The sequence below is a fragment of the Zalophus californianus genome, chromosome 9, assembly GCF_009762305.2.
Source record: "Zalophus californianus isolate mZalCal1 chromosome 9, mZalCal1.pri.v2, whole genome shotgun sequence".
In the NCBI taxonomy this organism is placed as follows: Eukaryota; Metazoa; Chordata; class Mammalia; order Carnivora; family Otariidae; genus Zalophus; species Zalophus californianus.
In genome coordinates this window covers 57364347-57379201 of record NC_045603.1, presented here as the reverse complement: position 1 = coordinate 57379201, position 14855 = coordinate 57364347, and the positions used below count along the sequence as shown (strand labels likewise).

Genomic DNA, 14855 nt, shown 5'->3' with positions numbered 1-14855 from the left:
CACTTGTGTCTACCTATGAGTGTGAGACTCTGGGAGCTGGGCTGTGCTTGCCTGCTTCCGCCACCAGAGGGAGGCCTGCTCTGTGCTGGAGGCAGGCTGGAGAGTCTGGTCTTCAGTACCCTTCTCCCTGAGCTCCCTCCCTCTCCATCTGGCTGCCAGGGGAAGGGGGTGGCACTGGACTTGAGGTGGAAGACCTGTTTCTCCAGGCTATGTGACCTTGAGCCAGAGACTTGACCTTTCTGGATCTCGTATTCTCTCTGGCTCTGCGACGGTAACTCCAAAACCCGCTTCTCCGCATTGTCACTTACAGGATAACACCACCAGCCCTCCCCAAAACGATCTGCCACAGTGAGAAATCCCACCATAAGAACTGAACACACTGGGGTTGTGAAGGGCTTTCTAATCAGTCCTTCAGGGTGTTCCCACATAGCTCTCTCTGCCTGAGTTTGCTCTTGAAGCACTAGCGTCCCCATGGAGAATAATTAATCAGGAGAAAAGGGGGGTGCCCCTGGACTGAAGGAGAGCTGGGAAGACCAGTCTGCCAGGCCCCACTGGCCACCAACAGATCCAGCTCACCAATCATTTTAGACATCCCAGGGGTTGACAGGAAAGGACTGCTATAATCAGAGGGGCCATAGGTCTACTGCGACCCTCACCCAGAGAGGGGACCCTCTTGCAGAAAGTCACACAGCTTTACACTGTCCAAGCGTGAGAGAGAGTTAGAGCACCGCCCTCCCCTTAACAGCAAACGTGAGCTCAGGGAGGGCGTCCGCAAACACTGGAAGAACCGTTACCCAACTCCCAAAGGAGGGCACTATGTTGCTTCTGCCTCCCTCCCTGGTTCAACTTCCTGAGCTTATTCCCTTCTTGAGGAAGCTATGGGTCTAGGCACCTCTAGAAACAAGAGCCTTCCCCATCCCTCTTAGCCCTGAGACCCCATCTCCAGCCTCAGCCTCCAAGACAGTTCTGAGATCGTCCACTGTCTGGGGCACCCCAGAGCCCCAGGGCAGAGTCACCCTGCTGGGGAGAAGAGGCATCCTCCCCTGTTGCTTAGGAAGGTTTGTGACCTCATCTGTCCACCAGGTGGCGTACGCACTCCTGCAGCGCTGCTCACCCGTAAGCCCGGCACAGCCTCCTCCCCAACACTAATTATGCACCTGCAGGCGGACCCCTGCCTAGCCTCTCACTTCCTTCCCTCGGGCTCTTCTGCCACACCCCCTCCACCCTCCACCCTCCGCCAGCCGGCTCCCCTCCCTCCCCCAGCGCCTGCCGGCTCCCCACCACCACCAGCCCCACCCCCTCGCTCCCTCCCTCTGCCAGCCGCGCATCTGGCGCCCCCGGGGAGCCACTGATTCTCAGCCTGTCGCCTCAAGATCCTGGGCAGAGCGAGAGGGGCCCCCAGCTGCGGCTTGGAACACACACCCCTCCAGTCAGCTTCCTCCCTCTGCCCCTCAGGACCGGCCAGGAAAGAGTCTACCAGGAGGCAGTCCTCGAACTCCTCACCTGGCAAGGACAGCGGGCCTAAGACAGAGATGAAGAGACAGGGACCGAGGCTGATACAGACAGAATGAGAGACAGAGATATGGGGATGCAGAGATGCAAGGGCAGAGGCAAAGACCCAGAGACGGGATTGGTGTGTGTGTGTGTGTATGTCTATAGCTGGAGACAGAAGGAGGTGACCTAAGACTAGCAAAAGGAGAATAGATGAGGTGGGTCAGTCAGGACTCCAGAAGATCAAGACCCTAGTGATGGGCTGCTACCCTGGGTACCCTAGGCCTGGGAGTATCCACTGGCCCCATCTACTACCTCACAGCGGCCCCTGTGCTTGGCACCTGGGCTCAGGATTCTGGTTGGAGCCTTGGGGCATCGGGCCTGGTCATTCCTGCCCCTTCCGGCCTCTCTCCTCTCTGCCCCATCTGCACCCAGGTCCCTGCCTCCTGGCTTCTGTCTGTCTCTCCGGGTATCTCTGAGTCTGCCTCATCTTCTCAGCATCACTGATCCTTTTCTGCTGTCTGTCACATATTTGGATCTGAATATCTCTTTGTATGTGGCTGGGCTTGTCTTTGGGACGGCCAGGGCCAGCGTATACCTGTGTGTGTCCATCTCGGTCTGTGGATGTTTGCCTCTCTGCCAAGGCAAGGAAGGGGGTTGGGGTCCGAGTACCTGGCTGGGTGTGCTTGTCTCTTGCTGCAAATGTGCATTTGTCTGTGTGTGTGTGTGTGTGTGCTCCTGTGCGTGTGTGTGTGTTCATCTGTGTGCGTCAGTGTGCCTCTAGGTGTGCACCTGCCTGCATGTGTGTGCTGGTCTCTGCATGAACATGCTTCACTCCGCTCGTGTGCTCACCTCTGTGGTGTGGCCTGCCCCTGTGAATGCATCTGCGTGCGTGCCTGGGGGGGGGGTGTTGGTGTCTCGGGGTATGCGTCTGTCTCTCTGTCTCTTTGCTTGTCCCCATCTCTCACTGTCTAGGTGTCGGTCATACCACAACCTCAGCCACAGCCTCAGCGCATAGCAACAGCTGACAGCTGAAGACTCCCCGGGCAGGGAAGAGAGCGAGACTAGGGGGAGGAGGGAGCCGAGCCCATGAAGAAACAGCCAAGAGGATAGGGACAGAGACAATGCTGGGGCTGGGGACAGAGACAAGGGCAGAGACGGAAAAGGAAAGGGACAAGGACCGAGAGGAGCTGGTGGTGAAAGATGGGACAGTGGAAGGGAAGGGGTAGAGACTGCACCAAGAGGCTGCGCAGGCGGCGCTGAGGGGACTTCCTGCCCCACCCCCACCCCCTGCAGGGACTCTCTGGGCCGCGCGGGGGTCAGCGGTGCGGGGCGAGGGGCAAAAGTGAACGGCCGGTCCAGCAGAGGGGTCCCGAGGCCGCGGAGGTGCCTTGGGGACGGGGGTGGGGGCGGCGGGCGCCGTTTGTCAGCCCTATTGACAGACGTGATGGGGTTTCCGTCCGTGATCAATGATTCTCATCTCCGGGCCAAATGAGCCGCGGGGCGCCCATTCATCCCCGTCAGCGCCGCGCGGCCGCAGCCGCCCGAGGCCCCGCCCGGCCTCACCTCGGCCCCTGCCCTACTCCTGCCCCGGACCCACCTTAGCCCGGAGCCTAGAAGGGGCCCGGAGCACCGAGGGACCCTGGTCTTGTGGGGCCTCTGAGCCTCGCCGGGCTCCTGCTCCGCCGTGCACCCCTTCGGGGACATGGTCCTGGAGCCTCGGGCCCCACGCCCGGCCCCATCCCTCATCGGCGCACAGACCTAGCCCCTCGGGTACGCGACCCCTAGGCCCCGCAGTCCTCCGCGCTTCGCACCTGGGCCGGGGGCGTGTCCGGGGCGTGTCGGGGTGAAAGTCACCTTCGGTGCCCCCAGCTGGGCGGGAGGGGGCGCGCGGGGCGCGGCCGGGATTGGAGCGACGCGGAGCCCCGCCCCCCCCCCCGCCCGCCCGAGTCCGACCCAACTTTCTCCCCCGCCCGCGCCCCGCCCCCAGCGCCGAGCTCCGCTCCTCTCTCTCAGTCCGCGCGGGCCACGCCGCCTGCTCCCGCCGCTCCGGCAGCTGCCCCACGGCGCGCCAGCCCGGGGCCCCTCGCCCCCAGGCCCGGCTCCGGCCTGCCCGGGACCAGTCCCGCCCGCCCCGCTCGGCCGCCCGGGAAGATGCGGCTGCTCCCGGAATGGCTTCTCTTGCTCTTTGGTCCGTGGCTCCTGAGGAAGGTAAGGGCGAGCCCGGCTGGAGCGGGAGTGCCGGGGTCCGGGACGCAAAGGTCCCAGAGTGCGACGGGCTCAGTGCGCCCGCCCGGCCCCCAGCGCAGAGCGTCCCAACTTTGCGCGGCGCCGGGGACGCGGACAGACAGACTCCCCGATCCAGGACGGGCGTTCTCCCAGCCCAAGTTGGCTGAGGGTTGGGGGTGGGTGCCGGGGTGGAGGCCCGACTTGGATCTGGCTCCCCGCTCGGCGGGGGAGGGGACGAAGCCCGACCCGCGAGTGCGCCAGACTGAGCGGGAGTGCGAGACAGACAGACAAGCCAGCAGGGTGTCAGCCTTGCCGTCTTTCCGCGCCAACCTCGCTCGCCTTCCTCGCTGTCTGTCCTTCCACCCTTCCACCCCGCCTTCCCATTTCTCTTCTCTGCACTTGTCACAATGCCAGGTGGGCACTGTGTTCCGAGCATACACGACCCGAACACACGCGCGCACACAGATTCGGCCGAACTTGGCTACAATCTCCCATCACATTTCTCGCGGAGACACCTTCCCCCCTGCACAAACCTCGCAGACACACCCCTCTCTGGAGCCCAGCTGATGAGGGTAGGGGCTGTCTGTGAGGGGTGCCTCTCTTCCTGTGCTCTCCTTGCTCCCACATCCCACGGCTGCCTCTTCCCTCCCCCCACCCCCCAGGCTCTGGGGCGAGAACCGAGGCTAAGGAGGCCCAGATTTGATCTGCCTCCCTCCCAACTTAGAGGCTTCAACTCCCGAGCGCCCGTGTGCTCCTATGTGCTGGTGTGGGGTGTGTGGGTCAGCGCTTGCACCTCTGTGCACGCATGTGTGTGGGGCAGCCAGGCTTCGGTCTCTAGTGCTGAGGTCCAGGGTGCATGTGTAAGCTACTGTGGTGTGTGGTGTTGGCTTTGAAGGGGTGAGTCAGTGCCCTGCCCTGTGCCCCACAATGGGGGCCTAGGCCCTGGACCCCACCTCCTTTCATGGCCTCCTTGCCCATGACTTTTTCGTTTCCTGCACCCTAACTGCGACTTCCCTGGCTTGGCGGCAGGCACGTAGCTTCCTAAACCCCTACTCCCTGCACACCAGCCCCAAGCCCCTGCAGAATCTGCAAGGGGTGTAGTACTCCTACCTTTCCTCTGCCAACACTTGGACCCCACCTGCTCAGCCAAATCGAACTCAACAACTCCAGCAGGGTAGGGGCTGTCCTAGAAGGTGGTGATTGAGCTTCCTGATTCTCCCAAACGTGCCTGGTGACCTTGAGGGGCTGGAATGTGGGCAGAGGCCCCCTTCACAAAAATTGCTTCCCCTGGCAGGAGCTCCCTTTGGACTCGCTGCCCAGCTCTGCCCTTAGCCTACTGCAGGAGGGGGCCTGGGCCCCACAACCCATCTGTGTATGTGAAGGCCTGGGGGAGAGGAGGTGAGGATGCTACTCCCCTGCCCCTCCTTTGTACTTCCTCCCCACTCTCCTCTCCACTCTCCCCATCAAATAAACTCCCCTGTGGACAGATCTGGTTTAATTTCCTTTGCCCCCTGAAGGGGAATGAAACATCTGGTGAAGACTTGAAGGAGAGTAAGTGTGAGGATGTGAGCGATGGGGATCTGAGTGTGTGTGAGCTGGTTGTGGGCCTCCGTGTTGGAGTCAGTGGGGGAGAGTGTATCTGCCATTTGGTCCAGCTTGTGTGCATGTGAGAATCAGTGTTTACACGCATGTAAGGCCTGTGGGTGTGTCCATATGTGTAATTGCACGGCAGAGTGTGTGTAGAGAAGTGTTTGTGTGTCCAAGTACCTATCTGTGTAGGCTTATGTGCACTTGTGAGTACAGTATGGGCACATGTGCATGTCCCAAGGTGGGTCTCCAAGTGCATCTGTGTGCTGGGGTGCACATATTGCCTGTAGGTGAGTCTCTGGCATTTGTGAGAGTCTGTGTGCTTGTGGTTTTGAGTGCCTTTGAGTGTGGGTATGGGATTGTGAGCCTCAGGATGTGTTCACGTATCTGAGTGTGGCTTGTGTGTGTGTGTGTGTGTGTGTGTGTGTGTGTGTGTGTGAGCTCAGGGCTGTCTCAGTGCCAGGGCTGGGAGTATGTTGACATGGTAAGAGGCTGGTGGGGGACAGTTTACAAGGTAGCTCTTTGGAAAATCCTAATTGTCCAACGCTAACAACCCTGCCTCCCCAGCCCCCTCCTGGGCCTGGGACTCCAGGCTTCTGCTACCCCTGGGGCTGTGGCCTCTTGGCCAGACCTTCTTCAGGATCTTTCTGATAAGGTCTCTGACTCCTCTCCCCCTCTGTCTCTTGTCTTCCCCACCCCTTCCCAAAGCAGCTGCCTACTGGGAGAAGCAGCAGGAGATCAATAGTCACTAATCACTAATCACTAATTACTAATTAGCTGGGGGAGGGCAGGGGCGGGGCCCTGTGGGACCTTCCAGCTCTATCCTGCCTCAGGGCAGGATTAGGCCTGAGAGAGGCTCTCAGAGCCGGCGGGGCCCCAGACCTGCATCTAGCCACCCCCTCCTGTCTCATACCCCTCTTCAGCCCCCCAGCTAATCTCTGGCTGGGCCACTTAGGCACGTGCAGCCTGGGTGAGGGCCCAGAGCCTTGGCGGGGATTTGGGGTAATCAGGGGCCGCAGCTGGGCCAGGGGCACAGGAGAAGGGGGGCCCTGTGACAGCTCCCTTGGGCCAGAGCCTGCATGTATGAGAGAGGTGCTCGTTGGAAAGGAGAATTTAGAGGGTCATGGGGTTAGGGTGGGGGAGGAATTGGAGATCCAGGACTGGGTGACTGGGGAAGAGGTAAGGTAATTGGGAGACAGAAAAAAGGTAATGAAGGGTCACTGGGGTCAGAGGCGAGGTCCCTGGGAAGGGGCGACATAAACGTTGGAAGAGACCAGGTAAGTGGAGGGGGCATCCCAGGGCTCAGAGATGAAGTCATTGTAAAGGAGATGGGGAACTTTGAACAGAGCCCAGCAACTCCACATGGGTGGGGTCCAGGAAGGGGACAGGGTGACAGAGAGAGGGCATGGGGTAGGTAGGGGTCCCAGGGCTCAAGCACGGCTGGGCGCAATGGGGAGTCACAGGGTGTGGGGTGCAAGCGAGCTGCGGGGTGGGAATGGGGAGCAGGAAGCGCTGCCTTGAGCGCTAGAAATTGGCGAGTCTCCCCCTCTCCCTCTCCTGCCCCTCCTCCACCTCCACCCCGCCCACTCCCCCTCCGGCTCTGGCTTCGGGAAATTACATCCCCGCTCCGCGGCTCTTCCCCCACCACCACCACCGCGCCCCGGAGCCCGCGCCTTTATAGGCACATTTATTGCAATAATAAAGTGAGGCGCGGGGCGGGGGGCGGGGGGGCGGCCGTTCCCGGAGGGACCGCGCCGGCTCTAGGAAGCAGGGAAATAAAATAAAATAAAATAAAATCAAAATTCAGATAACGGTAGCCTTGCGCTGCAGGCCTAGAGCAAGCGGGCAGGCGGGGCTGAGGGGGAGGGGGTGCCCGGCCCAAGGGCAGAGCCCGCCCCACCAGCGGTCCCCGCCCCCCACGCTATAGTGGGGTCTGGAAGGAGGTGTCATCGCTTCCACCTGCCTGGCCCCCTCCCATAGCCTAATCCTGCCCCTCTTCTGCCTTTTCCTCTGACTTGTCCTCCATACCTGTCCTCAGCTCCTGTCTCTGTCCCTGTTTCCCACCTCCTTCCTTGTCCCCCATGGCCCATTCCAGTCCCCATTCACATTTGCCATCCCCATCTCCTGGGTCTCTGCATCCCTCCGCACCCCTGTTCCTGCCCAGTAACCCATCCCCCATTTCTGTTCCCGCCCCCGTCTGCTCCCCATCCCCATCCCCCAGTTCCTATCCCACTCTCAGTCCTGCTTGCTGTCCCCAGTGCCCATCCCTCATCCACCATCCCTGTCCTCCTTCATCCCCATTTTGGCTCCCATACCATTCTCTACCCCTCGTCATTCCCCTAGTTCCTACCCCATCTACATCCCTGTCTCTGTCCAACGGCTAACCGCCATGTAGGATCTCCTCTCCATCCCAGTTCCCATGCCTATCCTTGTTCCATCCTTATCTGTGCACCATATACCTGTGCCTGCCAAGTCCCAAACCCCAGTCCCCCCCTCTCTCCATCGCAGCCCTCACCCCGGCCTGTCCTGTCCACCCGCCTCTGTCCTTACCCCCATCTCTGTCCCTGGTTCCCAACCAGACCCTGTCTATTCCACCCCGCCCTGTCTGCGGTGGCCCCCACCCCCACCCCTTGCTAGGTACAAGGGCTTCATACGCTATTCCCTGCCCTTCCTCAGCCCAGGCCTGGAGCACTGTTCCTTCCCCAACCACAGGGTGCCGTTCCCTTCCCCTGGTCCGGAATCCTGAGCAGCCCCGCCTGACCCACGCAGCCGGAGAGAAGCCAGGGACTGGCCTGGAAGCCTGGGGGAGGTGCGCCCTGCAATGCGGATGGGGGGCCGACAGCCTGAACCTCCCCCCTTCCCCCCCCCGCGGTCCCATCCCGCAAGAACCCCCCCACACACACACACAGTGGAGTTTGTTCAGCAGCAAGAGGCTGCCTCAACTCCCCTCCATTGCGTGGGCTCACTGCCTCAGGGGCAAAGCGCTCCTGGCTGGGCTCCCGCCCCGCATGGGCCTGGAGGCGCCTGGTGAGGAGCACCCCCCACCCCCACCCCCACCCCCGCCTGCCACCAAGCACCTCCGCCCCCTGCGCCGACAGCCAGACTAGCCTCTCCCCTCGGCAAATGTCACTGTGCCCAATTAGCTTAATTAAACCAGCTCTGGAGCGAGGGGGACCCCTCTTCGGACAGCACCCTGCTCCTACTCTCAGTCAGAAAGAGGGAGGGACAGCACCATGGGTCTGGGGAAAGAGGGGCTCTTTTATCACCCTGCTTTCCCTCACTCCCACTGCACCCACAGATGGAGACAGACAGCCTGAAGGATAGAGGGAAAGAACCAAGAGAGACAGACATAAACAGGGAGAAAAACAGAATCACGGAAGGAGAAAATTCGAGACAGAGTGAGGGACTGAGAGAAGAGTCGCAGAGAGAGATGGAAAAACAGTGAAAGAGGGAGCACGCGAGAGAGGGAGAGTGATCGTGCAAGCGAGGAAGCCAGAGGGAGGATTTGATTTTATTTTATTCCATGTTCCCATTTCTCGGCTCGTTTCCTCACAGGCTCTCACCCCTCCCTGTCTGAGCTCCCCCAAGGTCGCTTTGGCCGCCCCCCCAACTCTTCCCTTTTATCTTGGCAGTCTCCCGCAGCGGGTGGGGGTGCGGGTGCCCAAAGCCCAGGGATTTGCCAGGATCAGAGAAGCGCAGACAGCAATTTGTCTGGGATCGCCGGGTGGTGGGGGCCGGGGGGACCCCCAGCACCCCTCACCACCCAGCCAAACCTCCTTCCCTCTCCCAGTCCCTGCCTGCGAGGAGTCGCTGGACTGAAGCAGCCCTTGACAAGTCCTGGGCTGGATGCAGGACTATGAGTGCTGCGGGGGGTGTACTGGGAGGGGGTGCCTCAGAGGCATTCGGGGTCATAAGAGCAGGTGACTGGAGACTGATGGATGCCCCTGGAAAGGCAGTGTTGGGCCCAGAAGGGTGAGGAGATTAGGAGTCAGAGTTCAAATGATTCCCCCCTTCTTTGACTTTCTCTGGAAGCCTCATGCACTCCCTTTCTCCAATGACCTCCCTGAGGCTCAGGCCCTGCCCTCTCCAAGCCCACCTCCTTGGACGCCTGCCTTGCCCCCTCTCCCCCCAACGGTGGCCTGGGACCCTTTCCACCGTCCTTCTCAGGCCCATCCTCCTGGTGTTAGCTGCCAGCTCAAGCTTGTCTGTCTGAGTCAATCACTCTTGCCGCCCCCGCCCCCCTCACCTGAGCTGGGAGGAGGGATGGACGGGAGGAGGAATGAGGGGGGCGATAAATATGTATGATGAGCGGGTGGCGGCCGCAGCATTAATAACCCGGGATCGCAGTGCTGCAGGGATGGGGACCAGGCGGTGGAGATTCTAGCCCAGCAGCTTGACTCCGGCATTCCTGTCCCTTGTGGACTCATGGTGTGTACACAGGGTGTGTCCAAACAGAGGGGGGCACCCATGCTACCAGGCCTCTTTACCTACCCAAAGCTCAGCCTGCAGGCCAGTGCGGGGAACCCCCCAGGGACCAGTCATATACAACTCACACAAATGCACCCCCCCCCCCCGAACAGACCGCACTTGTTCATTCTGTCATTGTGGATATAGTGACACACACCCTCGAGAAAGAGCTTGAGACATGGACAGAGGATGATAGGGGCTCACACAGGAAAAGTAACAGTTCCAGAGAACCAGACACAGCCAACCTAGGCATACAACTACACCAGTCACACAGACGCAACCACCACAAACTGACAGACAGCCTCATTCAGATCAACACACCGACACACACAGCCAACCCAGACACATAATACAACCCAGGCACATATACATAGCCCCCACAGACTGACACAACAGTCAGCACCACAGGCAGACACATACACACACACACACACACACACACACACACACACACACACACAGGCTCCTCAGACCACCGTGCACAGCCACTCCAGGCAGACACATACACCCATAACCATAGGTTGAGACACATGGTGAGCGTGCACGAGCACACATGCTCTCCCACACACCGTCACGCCAGGCACACAGACACACACACACACAACCAAGCCCGGGCTAACAGAAACACCACCACCCCAGGCTGACACACACACGCTACCCACTCCGGACAATCTGAACCTGGGCTGCAGGGGCCACACCGACCGGCCGCAGCTAACAGTCTGACTGACACACTCTGACACCCCGGGCTCCTCTCCCTGCCGCTCCCCTCGCTGGAGCGGCATCTCCATATTTCTTCCCCTGGCTCTCACACATCTCCTTCCCTCCCGGCCACCCCCCACCCCACCCCACCAGCCCCAGATAATTGATGGCCCGGGCCTGGCCCGGCCGCTCCCGCCTCTCGATCCATCTTGTACTCGCGCCCGCGCTGTCTCCCTGGATCGGCCGCCACCTGAGACAGGCGGAGACGGGTGAGGGCGGGCGGGGTTGGTCCTCCCGCCCCCTCCAAGCCCAGTGAAGGACCACTAGGCGGCCTCCCCCACAGTAAGAGTGCCGGAGACGGAGAGGGGTGCCCGCAGAGCCCCCCAGCCTCAACCCACAGCGCGGAGACTCTCCAGGGCTCTTAGTTCAATCGGTTTCCCGGGCCCCTCCCGGCAAGGGAGTGGAGGCTGAGGCCTGCGTGGGGGGCTTTAGTCTCAGCAGAGGTGTTGGGAGGTCGTCACTTCTTTCCTGATGCTGGGATGTTGACAGCGGTCATGGCCTGGACTGCCTGAGTCCACCTCCTCCCTGGTCCACCATTACTCGGAACCAAGCAGGTTCCAGGCCAGGGGAGACTCAGACCGCGTCCACAGCTCCACTCCCTATTCTACCTCTGCGGGCTTTGGCTTTTTTGCCTTTCTCAGCTCGCATCGGAGTTCTCTGAGAACACAAGGATTCTCAGTGTCATTTCACAGATGGAGAAACTGAGTACTGGTCAGTGACTTGGCCAAGAGCACAGAGGGTTGAAGGGCTGCAGGCCTGCACCAGTACACGCTCCCGGAACCACTGACTGTGGACTGCCCAGTTCCCTTTGGGCTCCTAGCGGCTGGGAAAAGGGGTTGGCCGGCTGGGGGGTGGGGGGGGGTATGGCCCTGGGATGGCCAAGGACAACTCCGGCGTCTCTCTTTTCTGCTCTTTCTCCGTCCACAGGTCGTCAGTGCCCAGATTCCGGAGTCCGGGAGGCCCCAGTACCTGGAGCTGCGCCCCACCGCGGCCAGAGGGGGCGCCCCCGGCCAACAGCTCGCGGTGCCGAGGGCTTCCCACGGCCTGGGCACAGCCCGCGCCTGGAGCTGGGCCTGGCCGGCTAATCACACCGAGGCGCTGGCCCGGGCGGGGGCGCTGCCTGCGCCGCGCACCAAGAGGAAGCCGTCTATCAAAGCGGCCCGCGCCAAAAAGATCTTTGGCTGGGGGGACTTCTACTTCCGGGTACACACGCTCAAGTTCTCGCTGCTGGTGACCGGCAAGATCGTGGACCACGTGAACGGTACCTTCAGCGTGTACTTCCGCCACAACTCGTCTAGCCTGGGCAACCTCAGCGTCAGTATCGTGCCGCCCTCCAAGCGTGTCGAGTTCGGGGGCGTCTGGCTGCCCGGGCCGGCTCCCCACCCGCTGCAGTCTACGCTGGCCCTGGAAGGGGTGCTCCCCGGGCTGGGGCCCCCGCTGGGGATAGCGGCCGCGGGACCCGGGCTAGGGGGTACCCTCGGGGGCGCGCTGGCGGGCCCATTCGGGGGTGCGCTGGGAGTGCCCGGGGCCAAAGAGTCTCGCGCTTTCAACTGCCACGTGGAGTATGAGAAGACCAACCGCGCGCGCAAGCACCGCCCGTGCCTGTACGACCCGTCGCAGGTGTGCTTCACCGAGCACACGCAGAGCCAGGCCGCCTGGCTCTGCGCCAAGCCCTTCAAAGTCATCTGCATCTTCGTCTCCTTCCTCAGCTTTGACTACAAACTGGTGCAGAAGGTGTGCCCAGACTATAACTTCCAGAGTGAGCACCCTTACTTTGGGTAGCGCGCCTCGCCCTCGCCTGGGCCCTAAGCTTCCCGCCAAATCCCGGCCTCCCTAAGTGGGACCCCTCCCTGTGCCCCGCAGCTCCTGTGGCCGCGTCCACCCCTTCCATTCCGAGGGCGAAAGGAACAGCCCTCCCGGGGACCAAGAGCCATCAGCCGGCGTAGGTCCACCCTTTCCTTATGGGGAGTGCCCACGAGGCAGTGGGGCGGCGAGGGGGGCAGAGGTAGCCCCCTCCGCTGCCTCCCAAAGTGGAGAGGCAAGAGCGCAGGCCTAGAATAGGCGGGGCTTGGAGGCGGTCCCGGCGTCCCTCACGTCTGCCGTGGGTCCCCGCCTCATGCCGCAGGCGCTGGGCTGGACGTTCCCTTTGTCCGCATCTTTAATGACGCCTGGCCTGGCACCCTCGTCGCACCCTTTCTTACCCCCAGGCCCTTGTCCTCCTGTTCCACCCTGTCGCCACGTAAAGACTGTGAGGCCTATAAACTGCGGCCTATCCCCGACCCCTTCTGCCTGCCGGTATGCCTGTCCGCCTTTCCCCGAAACCCTAATTAGGGTGCGGAAGCAGCACTCCTGGGCCTAGGCGATCGACTGGGCGCCTGCCCTCTCTGCCCGCCTCCCTCCCGTCCCTGCAGTCCTGCTCCACCTGCCCCTTTCCGGCTGCTTCCTCTTGGTGATATTTTTCTACGCCAAAACAGACGGGAAAGGGAACAAAATAAAGTGAAATCCAATACGTGTCTGTGTGAGAGACCTTCGTAGGGAAGGGGGTGGTGCTGTGGCAGAGACCTGGCCAGCGCCTCCTCCCTCGGCGGCTCGTGGAAACTGAGCAAATATTGAGGGAGCTAGCACCTTGGAGGTCATCCAGGACCAGATCAGGGAGAGAGGAGGGCGACCCTTGCGGTAGGAGCTCTGACAGGTGGGGATTTTCTCCCTGAGGTGGGCGAGGGGAAGCTGCAGCAGAGCGAGTGGGGATAAGACCTGAGAGGGGACTACCAGCGGACAGTTGACACGACTTGAGGGAGGAGGTACAAGGCCTTGAAATGGGGTGGAGTAGCAGGGACAGCGTAGGCAGAGCGCTGACAACCTGCTAACCTCCGAGGGGCTGGCGGGAGGCGGCAGGTTGGGGGGAGGGGGAACGGTGTTTGCGGCATCTGGAGTCATCGATCTTCCTTTTCCTTCCTAATTTCGTGGGCGCTGAGTTTGCAGACGGCTGAGAGAAGGAGGGAGGCCAGAGACGAGGGGGTGGGGGAAGGGACGAGCGCGAGTTTGGAGAGCCGGGCCGCGTCGCTGCCGCTCGCCGCCTGCAAACGAGGCCCCCTTCAGCCAGCTGCCCACCCTCCCCACCCCGCCCCTGCAGCTCCCTCCTGCCGCCGCCGCTGCTAATTTTATCCGCCCCCAACTCTGGCCCGGGCGTTAATTGGCTGCGGCTTCATTAGCAGTTCTCAAGCTCAGCCGCCCCCCTCCCCTGGGGACCCCCGACTGGGGCGAGAGAGGGGGTAGGGACAAGCTGAGGCACAGAACGACACCTCAACACCTCGTCTTCTGCCCTCCTTCTTCTTGAGTCCTGGGCCAAGATACCGACTCAGAGAGAGTGCAGGACTCTCCAGGGAATTGCCCACTGGTTCTAGCAGGAAACTGAGTCAGAGGTGAGTCTGATCTAGACATGCCTGGAAGTGAAAAGTCGTTGAGGGGAAAATAAATCATGGATGGATGGATGGATGGATGGATGGATGGATGGATGGATGGACGGACGGGTGGGTGGACGGGTGGGTGGATGGGTGGGTGGATGTGTGGATGGGTGGGTGGATGTGTGGGTGGATGGGTGGGTGGATGGGTGGGTGGATGGGTGGATGGGTGGGTGGATGGGTGGATGGGTGGGTGGGTGGGTGGATGGGTGGGTGGATGGGTGGATGGGTGGGTGGGTGGGTGGGTGGATGGGTGGGTGGGTGGGTGGGTGGGTGGGTGGGTGGGTGGATGGATGGTTGGGTGTGTGGCAAGATCAAGCTGAAAGGAAGAGGGAGGTGGGAGGTGGTTGTAGGTCAGAGATTGGAGGAAGGAGAAGAACCCCCAAAGAGAGCCCATTGCTGGAAAGACCTGAGAATGCCTGAGGCTAGAGTAGGAGGGAAGGAGGTTAGAGCTAAGCCAGGACTTCTGAGGCCTGGTATGAGAGCCAAGTGGGAATGTTTAGAATTAGCAGGTTAGCCTATCTGGGCCTCAGTTTCCTCACTTGTAAGGCAATGATAAAATAGCATGTCCTGGAGATTAAATGAGACTTTGCATGGGAACGTGTTTTGTGATGGATTGTCCTTCTCTTCCTCTGACTCACAAACTGTGCCCTTTACAGCCGTCCTCTTCTCCTCTTCCCCCACCCCTTCCCCCTGGGACATCTGGACCTCTGGGAGCTGAGCTGCCCCTGCCCATAACTGCACTTGTTGCATTTTGTTACCTGCTGTCCCAGCAGTCAGTGATCTATTCTTATACCTCCAAGGCTAGGCCATGTCTGGCACAGAGTAGGAGCTCAACACGTCTGTTGAATGAATGAGTGA

The 14855-nt window shown here is 61.1% G+C and overlaps 1 protein-coding gene across 1 annotated transcript; it reads left to right on the top strand.

Moving 5' to 3' along the window:
• The first annotated feature begins 3542 nt into the window (after positions 1 to 3542).
• On the top strand, positions 3543 to 13083 carry NXPH4 (neurexophilin 4). The gene is made up of 2 exons (XM_027594371.2): positions 3543 to 3702; positions 11461 to 13083. Exons 1-2 carry the CDS (start codon positions 3646 to 3648, stop codon positions 12313 to 12315), a joined length of 912 nt encoding a protein of 303 aa, XP_027450172.1. The 5' UTR covers positions 3543 to 3645; the 3' UTR covers positions 12316 to 13083.
• Positions 13084 to 14855: the final 1772 nt, after the last annotated feature.

What these genes read in the sequence shown, in the direction of transcription:
- NXPH4 (XM_027594371.2), top strand. Translation starts at nt 3,646, where the DNA reads ATGCGGCTGCTCCCGGAATGGCTTCTCTTGCTCTTTGGTCCGTGGCTC. An exon ending in GTCCGTGGCTCCTGAGGAAG is followed by an intron (nt 3,703 to 11,460) that starts GTAAGGGCGAGC and finishes CTCCGTCCACAG; the next exon opens with GTCGTCAGTGCCCAGATTCC.